The 12,854-nt window shown below is 39.1% G+C and overlaps 1 protein-coding gene across 1 annotated transcript; it reads right to left on the reverse strand.

Annotated features, from left to right (window-relative positions):
• Window positions 1-642: 642 nt before the first annotated feature.
• On the reverse strand, window positions 643-4,186 carry LOC146384405 (olfactomedin-like). The gene is made up of 5 exons (XM_084932627.1): window positions 4,088-4,186; window positions 3,819-3,977; window positions 2,961-3,173; window positions 2,692-2,824; window positions 643-2,108 (listed from the first exon to the last, which is right to left on the reverse strand). The coding sequence occupies exons 1-5, from the start codon at window positions 4,124-4,126 to the stop codon at window positions 1,261-1,263; spliced, it is 1,392 nt and encodes a 463-aa protein (XP_084788753.1). The 5' UTR covers window positions 4,127-4,186; the 3' UTR covers window positions 643-1,260.
• Between the last annotated feature and the right edge of the window lie 8,668 nt (window positions 4,187-12,854).

Below are 12,854 nucleotides of genomic sequence, written 5' to 3' on the forward strand. Positions count from 1 at the left end.
CCCAGTGGAGGCCTTCCAGGGATGGATTCGCCATTCCAGGGCGTTTTTCCTGCGGTGCCTAGCAAGGGACAATATAGCCTGTGATGTGGATGAGGTGATGTGGCCCAATGCAGCTCGGCGACATGATGCCGCACAGTGACTGTGTGTAATACTGTAAAAAGACAGTGTAGACAATAAAAAAGACTTCACACCCTGATCATGTTTCCGAGAGTACTGTTGTGTGCGATAGATTCTGTTTTTGCATTGAGTTGTGTTACAGTAGTGTACGTACATGCAGGATGTTTTTATAGATTTATAGTCTTCATGTGAAACTCACAAATCTAAATGCCTAATCCTCTGCAGGGTTCTATGACGATCCGTTACTGTACAGTTTATAAAAATATGCATTGGCAGTTATGAACCAAAGAACCTTCTCACAAATTGAGCATTGTGTTTTCAATTGTTTTGCTGTAGTGTGTAATGCTGTGTATAGTGTTTACAGTTTTGACAGCTTCGAGCTGCTCTCTTGGTGTGGGAGTTTGAGTTTTGCAGTGGGAAGGTGTGGTTGTGTTTATGTAGCTTTAGAGAAGGGTGTTGTGTTTGGACATTGGGGGACCTGGTGGTAACGTTTGTGACATGTGTTTTAGCATTTGAGAAAAACTGTAAGTAAGTGACATGAAGAAATAGGTCATGTTTTCATCTGAGTTTGTATTTAAATAATTTTCTTTTAAGGTCCCAATGATTTTGTTAATATTTGCTAATATGCAAAACCCTAAATTTGAAATAGTGTTTACTTTCTCAATTACATTACATAGTTTCTACAACACCAAAACCCTAAATTTGAATTCAGTTCAGTTTTATTTATATAGCACTAAATCACAACAACACTTCCCTCAAGGCATTTTATTTTGTAAAAACCCTATAATAATATAAAAAACAGAGAAAACCCAACAATCATATCACTCCAATGAGCAAGTAATTTGGCGACAGTGGAAAGGAAAAACTCCTTTTTAACAGGAAGGAACCTCCAGCCGAACCAGGACAGGAGAGGGACGTCCATGTGCAATGGAAGCAGATATGCAAGGTAAAGTCCAAAGCCCCATAACAGCTAAAATATTAACGTGTACCCTCAAGCTAGGCATAGATAGATAGATAGATAGATAGATAGATTTTTTACAGCATACATGACATATTTGTGGTATTTGTATTGCTTGCATAAAATAGTCCTTAAACTGAACTTTAAATCATTGCTTTTTTTCTTACTGTTCAACAAGCTTTAGATCAGAAGTAAACCTGGTAGGCCAGCAAGTATCCATCATTGTACATGTAGATCTGCTTGTTGGTGGGATTGTAGCTCAGACTAGCCACTGCTTTAGCTACCTTCTCCAGTGGTATTGCTAGTGAGTTGTCTTCTTTGCCTGTGGCTGTGTCGAAGGCGTAGAACACCTCCTCCCGGTACTCATTAACGTAACGAGTTGCGTACATCACACCGCACACCATGAAGGCGTTACTTACTGCCTTCTTGAACAACCTCGTTTCCCACGTCTGTGTCACGTTGAGACTCTTCACCTCGCTGTCCCAAACTAAGCGGCTGATCACGAGGTTACCATGGTTACCTATAGTGGCATAGAGAGCCCACAGTCCTGTTTCATCTGCCTCTACATCAACATCACTATTGAGCCGGCAATCGTAGTAACAATAGGGGAACTTGTTGTTGAAACCCACACCAGTGCCTGGAAGAGTCACCCGTTTGACCTCGTTGGTCTCCAGGTCGTACCGGCAAATGTCTGCAGAGCGGTAGCAGTGATAATACAGAGCCTCGCCATACAGGACGGCGTTCGGACCTTCATTTGTGCTGGGATGACTGTAAGATGAAGCAAAAGTAAATTCTCTGTGGTTTGTTGAGGCCATGAGGTCTTCATAGGTTTGGTAAAGGCGCACAGTGTTGCCCCAGATGTGGCTGCTGAGCAGAGGTTGAACCCAGTAACTGTTCTTCTGCCCCTCGCTCTCTTTCTGGGCTTGTTTTCCCCACGAACCAGAGATATAGCTCTTACCATGAGGACTGACTTTAGCTGTGATAGGGTCACTGATGTTGGTGATCAGACCTCTGAGGCAGTGCCTGTCATGACCTGGAAAGACAGAAAGATCAGGAGGTTTCTGAAGGAGATAATAAGAAACAGTCAATCATTGTCACCTATCGGGATCATTTATTTATGATCCCGCCCGTGAGAGTGTCTGTTTGGCTCAAATATTATTTTCAGACAGGATCAGTGAAAATAAGCTAGTTCTTTAAGTTCTTGAGTGACACGGCTTTGTACTGGGTCTTCTCCACCATTCCTTGTGCATAGGTAGAATCAAAATACAAAGAAAGTCCAATACCCCAATCACTGAGAAATACTGTGTTTAGGAATAATTGATTACTACAAATTAGTTGATAATTGTCTCTCGCTGACAATCCCACACACCCACAGTTTTTTCATATCATAGTGAGGACATCTAATTGACATAATGCTTTCCCCAGCCACCTAGTCTAAACCTAACCATCAAAAATTAATGCCTAACCCTAACCCTGTTGTAACCCTGACACTAAAACCACATTTTGAGCCTCAAACTCGTGTGAACGGGCATTTCGTCCGCATAAGTATAGCAGCATGTTAATTTTCTGTCCTCACAAAGATATCTAAACATGTACACACACACACACACACATACCTCTGAAGTCTTTGGGGATTGACTTGCAGGTCTCCACATTATTCTTTAGGTAGCGCAGTTTCTCCTTCACAGTCTTCATGTTAAGCGTGTCTATTGTTTGCATCTTGTTTACATGTTTATGTAGTCTATCAGCCTATCAGAAATGGATATAATATTATTCTATTGATAATTATGTTACATCACAACAGGTCACATGTGACCTGACATAGTATAACATTAAATCTTTTCTTTCTGTTGTATTTTGCTGCCATTTGCTATTTTAGCTCTACCTCTTTGGAGAGTTTCTGTGTCTCGGAGTTGTTAAGCTGAATGTGGACCACATCGATGTCCACCTGTAACTGGCTGAGCTCCTGGCCCAGCTGGCGCAGGGACAGTTCTGTATACAGGCCCCTGAAATGCAGGTAGTTGTAGGGCTCCAGCCGAGCAGTAAAGTTGGAAAACTGATCCTGGATCAGTGGAAGACGTTGGCTGGAGAACGTCAGCTGCAAGAAATGCAGACAAAAAAATCCTGTGATATTCTGATCCCAGACTGAAGTTGAAATATTATCTGGCAAACAATAACATAAAATTAATGGTAACAGGAAATCAATTCTGTGGGTATTTCAGTGTTTTTACTTTTTAAACTTTTTTAAAATATTTAATATCAAATATTGAAATGGTTATGAAAAGTGATTATTTTACATTATATTATTGTACAAATTTTACTGTGCATACTTTCTCATGTCATATCAAATTTCAGTATAAGAGTATAATAAACGAGGAGGTACTTATAGAAAAGAGATACCAAAAGGCCAATGTGGAATATAACTGAAAAATAAAACACCGTGGACCTCGGCTGTGTATTTAAATCCCAACTAATAATGTAAGTTAAACAAGACGAACTAGGTTTTCTAGTTTTCAATATGAATCCCACAAATCTTTTTGGTGTTCAATAATAAATCTGTTTAAGGTGGCAGAGGAATGATATGAAAATATAAACTTCAGTAACACATACATTTAAAAATTACATACCAATATATAGTATACGTGATAATAAAAAAATTATAAATAATGAAACAATAATATTGCAATTAGTACTTCTGCTTAAGTAGCAGAGGTGAGTAAAATAATGCTACATGAGTTCTTACCTCTTCTTGTAGGTTATTTAGAGATCCTTCACAGGTGTGAACTTCCTCCAACACGTACTTAAACTTCTGAGCAGGGAACAGCCACATGGTGGAGTTTAGCTGGCACACACATGCATTTGCCTTCTTGTAGCCTGACACTCGCTGACTCCGGCTGTCAGCCTGCTTGTGGGTACAGCAGGTTAAATCCTGAGGAACTGTTCACGGGCTACTCAAATAACTTTTTCTCCTAAAATACTACATTAAATCATTAGCCTTGAAGTGTAACTTACCGTGGATGACAGCAGTAGCAATAGAAGTATCTGCAGCATGTTTAGCTGGAAAAACTGAGACTGGACCGACAAAGATGCACACACACACAAACACACACAGTGCTCTTCTGTTTTCTCTAATAAACTCACTGACAACAAACAGACAGCCTGCTGACCTGTTTCCTGTCACTGATGGGTTGCGCCACAGACTTAAAAGCAATTGGATGACACAACTAAAAGCATCAAACTGGACTTTTGTAGGACCCCTCCCGCTTCTTTCATGTATTGTTAATTTATCAGCTCTCATTTCCAAATGTTTTCATTCCTTCCTAACAGGATTCCTTCCTAACATTTACTTTAACGTTAAAATGTTAAAACCTGTAGCCAATGGAAACGGCCCTTTTAGCATATTGTAACAAATTAATCTGATTTTTGCAAGGGTCAACTTAGATAAAAGTGATACACTCATAGAAACTAAATAACAAGAGACACTTTTTAAATTCTATCACCTTTTTTATGTTAAACTATTTTTATCAGTTCTGAATAAAAAATCTTCTAATCTCTGTTACGTATCCTAAAAGGTAGGCATTTACATTGACATATTAATATGTAATGAAAAGTAGCAACTTCTAAACATGTACTTGCTTAGCAACGAAACCTTATACGTTATCATAAATTATCATTGGAAACTTGGAGACTGTTAAAAGAGCACAATAAATGATTTACTGTAAGATGTTGCATGCATAACACAAACCACAGAATTAAAAAAAAAATCAAATTATTATTGCAGTATGACTCAAAGTGGACACTTTCAGTTCCTGAAACTTTACCATTACAGGATCTACAACTAAGATTCAGCATGTATGTCTCTCTAAATCTTCAAAATAGATGGACGTATTAGTCACTGTCTGTCTTTATGTGCACTGTTAAAAAAAACATCTTGAAAAATCGGTAATATTCCGGCAGCTGGGGCGCCAAAATACTACCGTAAAATAACAGAAAATAACTTCCTCATGAAAATACGGTTATTTCCAGTAATGAAAATAGAGTTTGTTGCGCTAATTTTACATGGGATCGTGCCTTTTCAAGTGATCTTAAACATTAAATTAGGAACATGTTAATGTGATTAAAGAATGAAATTATCTATAAATAGGAAAAAAAAAATCCTAAAAAAACAGTAATATTCCGGCAGCTGGGGCACCAAAATACTACCGTAAAATAACAGAAAATAACTTCCTCATGAAAATACGGTTATTTCCAGTAATGAAAATAGAGTTTGTTGCGCTAATTTTACATGGGATCGTGCCTTTTCAAGTGATCTTAAACATTAAATTAGGAACATGTTAATGTGATTAAAGAATGAAATTATCTATAAATAGGAAAAAAAAAGGGGCAATATGAATCATAATACGTAAATGTACAGAAATATACAGTTAATAGTTGGTTTAAATAATAATGGATTGCATGCCCTGGGACAGAGGCGAGGCTGCCATATCAGCCCCTCTGGCCATTATCAGTAGGTGAAGAGTCTTGACCACGGACACAATACCGAGAGTGTCCGAGCCGGGGCTCGAACCGGCAACCTTGTGATCACAAAGTGAACTGCCAACTCTTGAGCCACAATCGCCCTAAATAGCAATGATAATAATACTTATGTGACACAAGCTTATAGGAATCATGTTATATACTTTTCCATAGCATTACATTTGAATTCAACAGTTCAATCTTTCAAATAACGGACAGATATTTGTGAAATCATGAACTCAAAACTCGATTATAGATGGCAGACAGTTGGTGTCGTAAACCCCCGCCTCTGTTCAAAGATGGTCGCTCACAGTGGACATAGATGGCTTCTTTCACTCCTATTTCAAACCATCTGTCCTCTCTGTCCAAAATGTGAACATTGGCATCACATTACAGTGATTTAACGTTAATTTACATTTGAAATGTGAAATCACAGTCTATTTACGTAACTTTAATGATGTTCTAGAAGAACAGAACAAAACTGTAAAATGCACAGTAAAATACTTTTATATTAGGATTTTCCTACTGTAGGACCTACACTACAGCCATACCCGGGACCTTGTGGTTGTTAGTTCACATTCATTGGCCGATGCTTAGCGTCATGTTATTATTCAATTCAATTCAATTCAATTCAATTTTATTTATATAGCGCCAAATCACAACAAAAGTCGCCTCAAGGCGCTTCATAGATACAGAGAAAAACCCAACAATCATATGACCCCCTATGAGCAAGCACTTTGGCGACAGTGGGAAGGAAAAACTCCCTTTTAACAGGAAGAAACCTCCGGCAGAACCAGGCTCAGGGAGGGGCGGCCATCTGCTGCGACCGGTTGGGGTGAGAGAAGGAAGACAGGATAAAAGACATGCTGTGGAAGAGAGACAGAGGTTAATAACAGATATGATTCAATGCAGAGAGGTCTATTAATACATAGTGAGTGAGAAAGGTGACTGGAAAGGAAAAACTCAATGCATCTTGGGAATCCCCCGGCAGCCTACGTCTATTGCAGCATAACTAAGGGAGGATTCAGGGTCACCTGGTCCAGCCCTAACTATATGCTTTAGCAAAAAGGAAAGTTTTAAGCCTAATCTTGAAAGTAGAGATAGTTTCTGTCTCCCGAATCCAAACTGGAAGCTGGTTCCACAGAAGAGGGGCCTGAAAACTGAAGGCTCTGCCTCCCATTCTACTTTTAAATACTCTAGGAACAACAAGTAGGCCTGCAGAGCGAGAGCGAAGTGCTCTAATAGGGTGATATGGTACTACAAGGTCATTAAGATAAGATGGGGCCTGATTATTTAAGACCTTGTATGTGAGGAGCAGGATTTTGAATTCAATTCTGGATTTAACAGGAAGCCAATGAAGGGAAGCCAAAACAGGAGAAATATGCTCTCTCCTTCTAGTCCCTGTCAGTACTCTTGCTGCAGCATTTTGGATTAGCTGAAGGCTTTTCAGTGAGTTTTTTGGACATCCTAATAATAATGAATTACAGTAGTCCAGCCTGGAAGTAATAAATGCATGAACTAGTTTTTCAGCGTCACTCTGAGACAGGATATTTCTAATTTTAGAGATGTTGCGCAAATGGAAGAAAGCAGTCTTACATATTTGTTTAATATGTGCGTTGAAGGACATGTCCTGGTCAAAAATGACTCCAAGGTTCCTCACAGCGTTACTGGAGGCCAAGGTAATGCCATCCAGAGTATGAATCTGGTTAGATACCATATTTCTAAGATTTTCAGGGCCGAGTACAATAACCTCAGTTTTATCTGAATTAAGAAGCAGAAAGTTAGCGGCCATCCAGGTCTTTATGTCTTTAAGACATTCCTGCAGTTTAACTAATTGGTGTGTGTTATCTGGCTTCATGGACAGATAGAGCTGGGTGTCATCTGCATAGCAGTGAAAATGTATGCTATGTCTTCTAATGATGCTGCCTAAGGGAAGCATGTATAATGTAAACAGAATTGGTCCTAGCACTGAACCCTGTGGAACTCCATAATTGACCTCAGTGTGTGAAGAGGACTCTCCATTTACATGCACAAATTGGAGTCTATTAGATAGATATGATACAAACCACTGCAGTGCATTACCTGTAATACCTACAGCATGTTCTAATCGCTCTAATAGGATATTATGGTCGACAGTATCGAACGCTGCACTGAGGTCTAGCAGGACAAGCACAGAGATGAGTCCACTGTCAGAGGCCATAAGAAGATCATTTGTAACCTTCACTAAAGCTGTTTCTGTGCTGTGATGAGCTCTGAAACCTGACTGAAACTCTTCAAATAAACCATTCCTCTGCAGATGATCTGTTAGCTGTTTGACAACTACTCTTTCAAGGATTTTTGATATGAAAGGAAGGTTGGAGATTGGCCTATAATTAGCTAAGACTGCTGGGTCTAGAGATGGCTTTTTGAGTAAAGGTTTAACCACAGCCAGCTTGAAGGCCTGTGGTACATAGCCGATTATTAGAGATAGGTTGATCATATTTAAGATCGAAGAATTAATCAATGGCAGGACTTCTTTGAGCAGTTTTGTAGGAATGGGGTCTAAAAGACACGTTGATGGTTTGGAGGAAGTAATTATTGAAGTTAACTCAGAAAGATCAATTGGAGAAAAAGAGTCTAACTTAACATCAATGGTACTAAGAGTAGCTGTAGATAATATTACATCTGTGGGATGATTACTGGTAATTTTTTCTCTAATGATAAAAATTTTATTTGTGAAGAAGTTCATGAAGTCATTACTAGTTAACGTTAAAGGGATGGTTGGCTCAACAGAGCTCTGACTCTTTGTCAGCCTGGCTACAGTGCTGAAGAGAAACCTGGGGTTGTTCTTATTTTCTTCAATCAGTGATGAATAGTAAGATGTTCTGGCTTTGCGGAGGGCTTTCTTATAAAGCAGCAAACTATTTCTCCAGGCTAAATGATGATCCTCTAAATTTGTGACACGCCATTTCCTCTCCAGATTACGAGTCATCTGCTTTAGGGTACGTGTTTGAGAATTATACCACGGAGTCAGGTACTTCTGATTAGAGACCTTAGTTTTCACTGGAGCTACAGTATCCAGAGTCGTACGTAGTGAGGAGGTGAAATTATTAACAAGATAATCGACCTCTGTTGGGGTAGCGTTCAGATAGCTGCTCTGCTCTGTGTTGGTACAGGGCATTGAAGATGATAACAGTGGGTGGATTATATTCTTAAACTTAGTTACAGCGCTTTCAGAAAGACATCTACTTTGATAAAATCTACTCTCCACTGCTGTGTAATCAATTATTGTAAATGTAAATGTTATCAGGAAATGATCAGACAGGAGAGGGTTTTCAGGAAACACTGTTAAATGTTCAGTTTCTATGCCATATGTTAAAACAAGATCTAGAGTGTGATTAAAGTGGTGGGTGGGTTCTTTTACATTTTGAGAGAAGCCAATTGAGTCTAATAACAGACTAAATGCCATGTTGAGGCTGTCATTTTTAGCATCTACATGGATGTTAAAATCACCCACAATAATTATTTTATTTGAGCTCAGAACTAAATTAGATATAAAGTCTGAGAAATCAGACAGAAACTCTGTGTAAGGCCCAGGTGGACGATAGATGATAACAAGTAAGACTGGTTTCTGAGTTTCACAGCTGGGGTGGACAATGTTAAGCATCAGGCTTTCAAATGAATTAAAAGTCTGTCTTGGTCTTTCATTAATTAATAGGCTGGTGTGAAAAATTGCTGCCACACCGCCCCCTCGGCCTGTGCTTCGAGGTTTCTGGTAGTTAGAATGACTCGGGGGTGTTGATTCATTTAAACTAACATAATCATCCTGCTGCAACCAGGTTTCTGTAAGGCAGAGTAAATCAATTTGTTGATCAATTATTAAGTCATGTACTAACAGAGACTTGGAGGAGAGAGACCTAATATTTAATAATCCACATTTCACTGTTTTACTCTTTGGTTCAGATGTGGATACTGTATTGTTCTTTCTTTTTGATTGTTTATGTTTAAGTTGTTTGTTGCTGGTTTTTAGTTTGTTTTTTGTCTTTTTGGAAGCTGACACAGTCTCTATGGAGATGGGTTTTTGGGGGGGTAGCAGGAGGAGAGAAGCTGCAGAGAGGCGTGTAAGACTGCAACTCTGCTTCCTGGTCCCAACTCTGGATAGTCATATTTTGGGGGGTTTAATAAATTTGTCCATATTTCTAGAAATGAGAGCTGCTCCATCCAAAGTGGGATGGATGCCGTCTCTCCTAACAAGACCAGGTTTCCTCCAGAAGGTTTGCCAATTATCTATGAAGCCCACATCGTTTCTGGGACACCACTCAGACAGCCAGCAATTTAAGGAGAACATGCGGCTAAACATGTCACTCCTGGTCTGATTGGGGAGGGGACCAGAGAAAACTACAGAGTCCGACATTGTTTTAGCAAAGTTGCACATCGATTCAATATTGATTTTAGTGACCTCCGATTGGCGTAACCGGGTGTCATTACTGCCGACGTGAATTATGATTTTACTGAATTTACGTTTACCCTTAGCCAGCAGTTTTAAATTTCCTTCAATGTCGCCTGCTCTGGCCCCTGGAAGACAATTGACTATGGTTGCCGGTGTCTCTAGCTTCACATGTCTGAGAACAGAATCACCAATTACCAGAGTTTGACCCCCGGCGGGTGTGTCACCGAGTGGGGAAAAACGGTTAGACACATGAACGGGTTGGTGGTGTACCTGGGGCTTCTGTTTAGGACTATGCTTCCTCCTCACCGTGACCCAGCCGCCCTCTTTCCCCAGCTGCTTGGGGTCTGCCGGGGAACAGCTAGCGGGGCCTACGCTATCTTCGGCTGCACCAGCTACAGGGGCCTGGCTAGCTACGGGTGAATGAAGGGTGCGAAGCCGAGTCTCCAATTCAGTAATCCTGGCCTCCAGAGCTGCAAATATGCTACATTTGTTACAGATATCATTACTGCTAAAGGAGGCCGAGGAGTAACTAAACATCTGACACAATGAGCAAGAAAGTGCAGGAGGGACAGGTGAAGTAGCCATGGTGCTAACGAGTCGGCTACGAGCTAAGCTAAGCTAGCGAAACAGTACAGAGACAGTGAGTGAATACTTTGGCTATAAATTAGGTAGTGAGTACACAGAAAGTGTGCTTCGGATGAAGCACGTGAAGATTATACTATGAAAGAAGAATGTATTTAAAAGTTGTTAATTAAATTGCTAAGCAAATAAGCTACTCAGAAACACCACTGTGTTTGAGCAGGAACAGGAAGTGATACTCTACCGCAGAGCGAGCGAACACCAAGTGACAGCGCCACCAAGAGAGTTGGGACACTAAATTATGTGTCCCAACATCCAGTGGCATGTCACATGGCCACACCCTCACCCCAGGTGCAGAGGCCTATTTCTGTTCAGGAATGTTGTGAATACTTTGAGATTTCTATTAATTGCAATTCCAACCTCTACATTTATTTTTTAAATTATATAATTAGCACAGCGTGGCCATGCAATGTTTTATATGTTTGTTTTTTTTTGTTTTTATTCCTATTAATTATATTTTCACTTGTTACCTCTGAATTATTGAATCAGACCTAGATGACATGAAATTTTCAGCAAAATTATAATTCAAATACTCCTTTAATTATTGATTATTCTCATTAATTTTCGATCATTTTATATATTTTTCCATAGTATTACATTTGAATTTAACAGATCATTCTCTCACATAACAGACAAATATTTGTGAAATTCTGATACATTTCTGAATGTATTTTTACAATCTAAATATGCATATGTACAAAAAATTATATTAAAAAAAACAAGTAAATTGTGTTTTACTATATTTACAGTGATGTTATCTTATTTTACCTTTGACATGTAAAATCACAGTCTACTTATGTCAATTTAATGATATTCTAGAAAGACAGTACAAAACTGTAAAATATACAGTAGGATACTTAGGCATTACTATTTTTTGGAACAGTGTGCGTTTCTATTGCGTTATCCAGGTGGCGCACTGAATCATGGCCAGCAGTCTACCATAGCATGTTATTCCATCATGTATAGACTGCTACTTGTAGACAAAACTGAATTCATAGACAAACATTTAAGATGTGAATTTATCAACATAATTCAAATATCAGTTGCTCACATACACCTATGGTCAAGCTCAGCAGCACCTTTAAGTCTAGAAAGTCATTGCTACGAGGCAGCAGTGATTCAACACATACAGTTATGGTATTTGTGTATGTAAGCAATATAATAAAAATAAGTGTCCATGACAAGCAGCCATGAGATGCCATTGTCATTGCTACCTTTTTTTTTTTTTTTTTTGCTTGTAACAAAAACCAAAACATTTGTTATGTTTCTTGAACAAGTTTTAAGAACATGTTTTTTATTTAGCCATATATTCCAGCCCTAACCATAAACTTAATCCTAACCCTAACCATAACCTTATCCCTAGACTTAACCACAACCTTAATCGTATTAGATAGATGATAATAGATGATTGATGAGAAAGTATAATAAGTGTAAATGTCTAGATTCATTCCAAACGGTTCTCATGCTTCCAAACACATAACATACAGACGGGTTGGGTGGCTGAAAGCGTAAAATGCAGATGATTTGTCTTTTAAGCTGTGTCCCAATTCATAGGCCGCATCCTTCGGAGGACCCAGCCTTCTTAGTCTACTTGGGCCGGGTCCTTCAAAAACCAAGAAGGCCGGGAGTGCGAGGCTGCGAAATGAGATGGTTTAACCATCAGATTTGCATCACCAGCTGTCCCGGTGTAGTTTAATAAACTCAGCCGTCTGCTCCTTGCTATCTAAAATATAACAGGACACTGGCGTAAATTCTTGACCATCTCACACTTCTGTTTAATCACTTTTCTGTTTGATGTTTATTCAGCTGTGTGAAAACAATAACTTTAATCTCAGCCAAACCGATTTACTCAGCAACAAATAAAACGCTGAAAAAAGCCAAACAATAACATTTTTAAGTTATCTAAGTGACTTATATATCGTGTTTAACCTGAGTAGCGAAAGACCGAGGGGATCTGAAAACGATGTGCCGGGAGTACGCTGTTCTCTCAAGCTGATGGGTAACAGATGTCTCAGAAAACGTCGGAGCACTTTTGCAAAAATGTGGTGTCTTGATAAACCGAGTAGATATCTGAAGCTCACACTGCTACATTCTTGTCTGAAAAGATCTTAAAGGTTTATTTTGTCACACAGAAAGAAGTAATAAGAGTAATATTAAAACTAAGTAGCAAGAAACTGTCCGGATAACAAATCCGGA

The sequence above is a fragment of the Perissodus microlepis genome, chromosome 7, assembly GCF_051167445.1.
Source record: "Perissodus microlepis isolate ML-2025 ecotype Zambia chromosome 7, ASM5116744v1, whole genome shotgun sequence".
Classification (NCBI taxonomy): Eukaryota; Metazoa; Chordata; class Actinopteri; order Cichliformes; family Cichlidae; genus Perissodus; species Perissodus microlepis.

Excerpts from the sequence above, each read along its gene's own strand:
- LOC146384405 (XM_084932627.1), bottom strand. The coding sequence starts at position 4,126 with ATGCTGCAGATACTTCTATTGCTACTGCTGTCATCCACG. Across the intron at positions 3,174-3,818 it reads TAAATAACCTACAAGAAGAG|CTGACGTTCTCCAGCCAACG; the intron begins GTAAGAACTCAT and ends CATTTCTTGCAG. Across the intron at positions 2,109-2,691 it reads AATCCCCAAAGACTTCAGAG|GTCATGACAGGCACTGCCTC; the intron begins GTATGTGTGTGT and ends CTGTCTTTCCAG.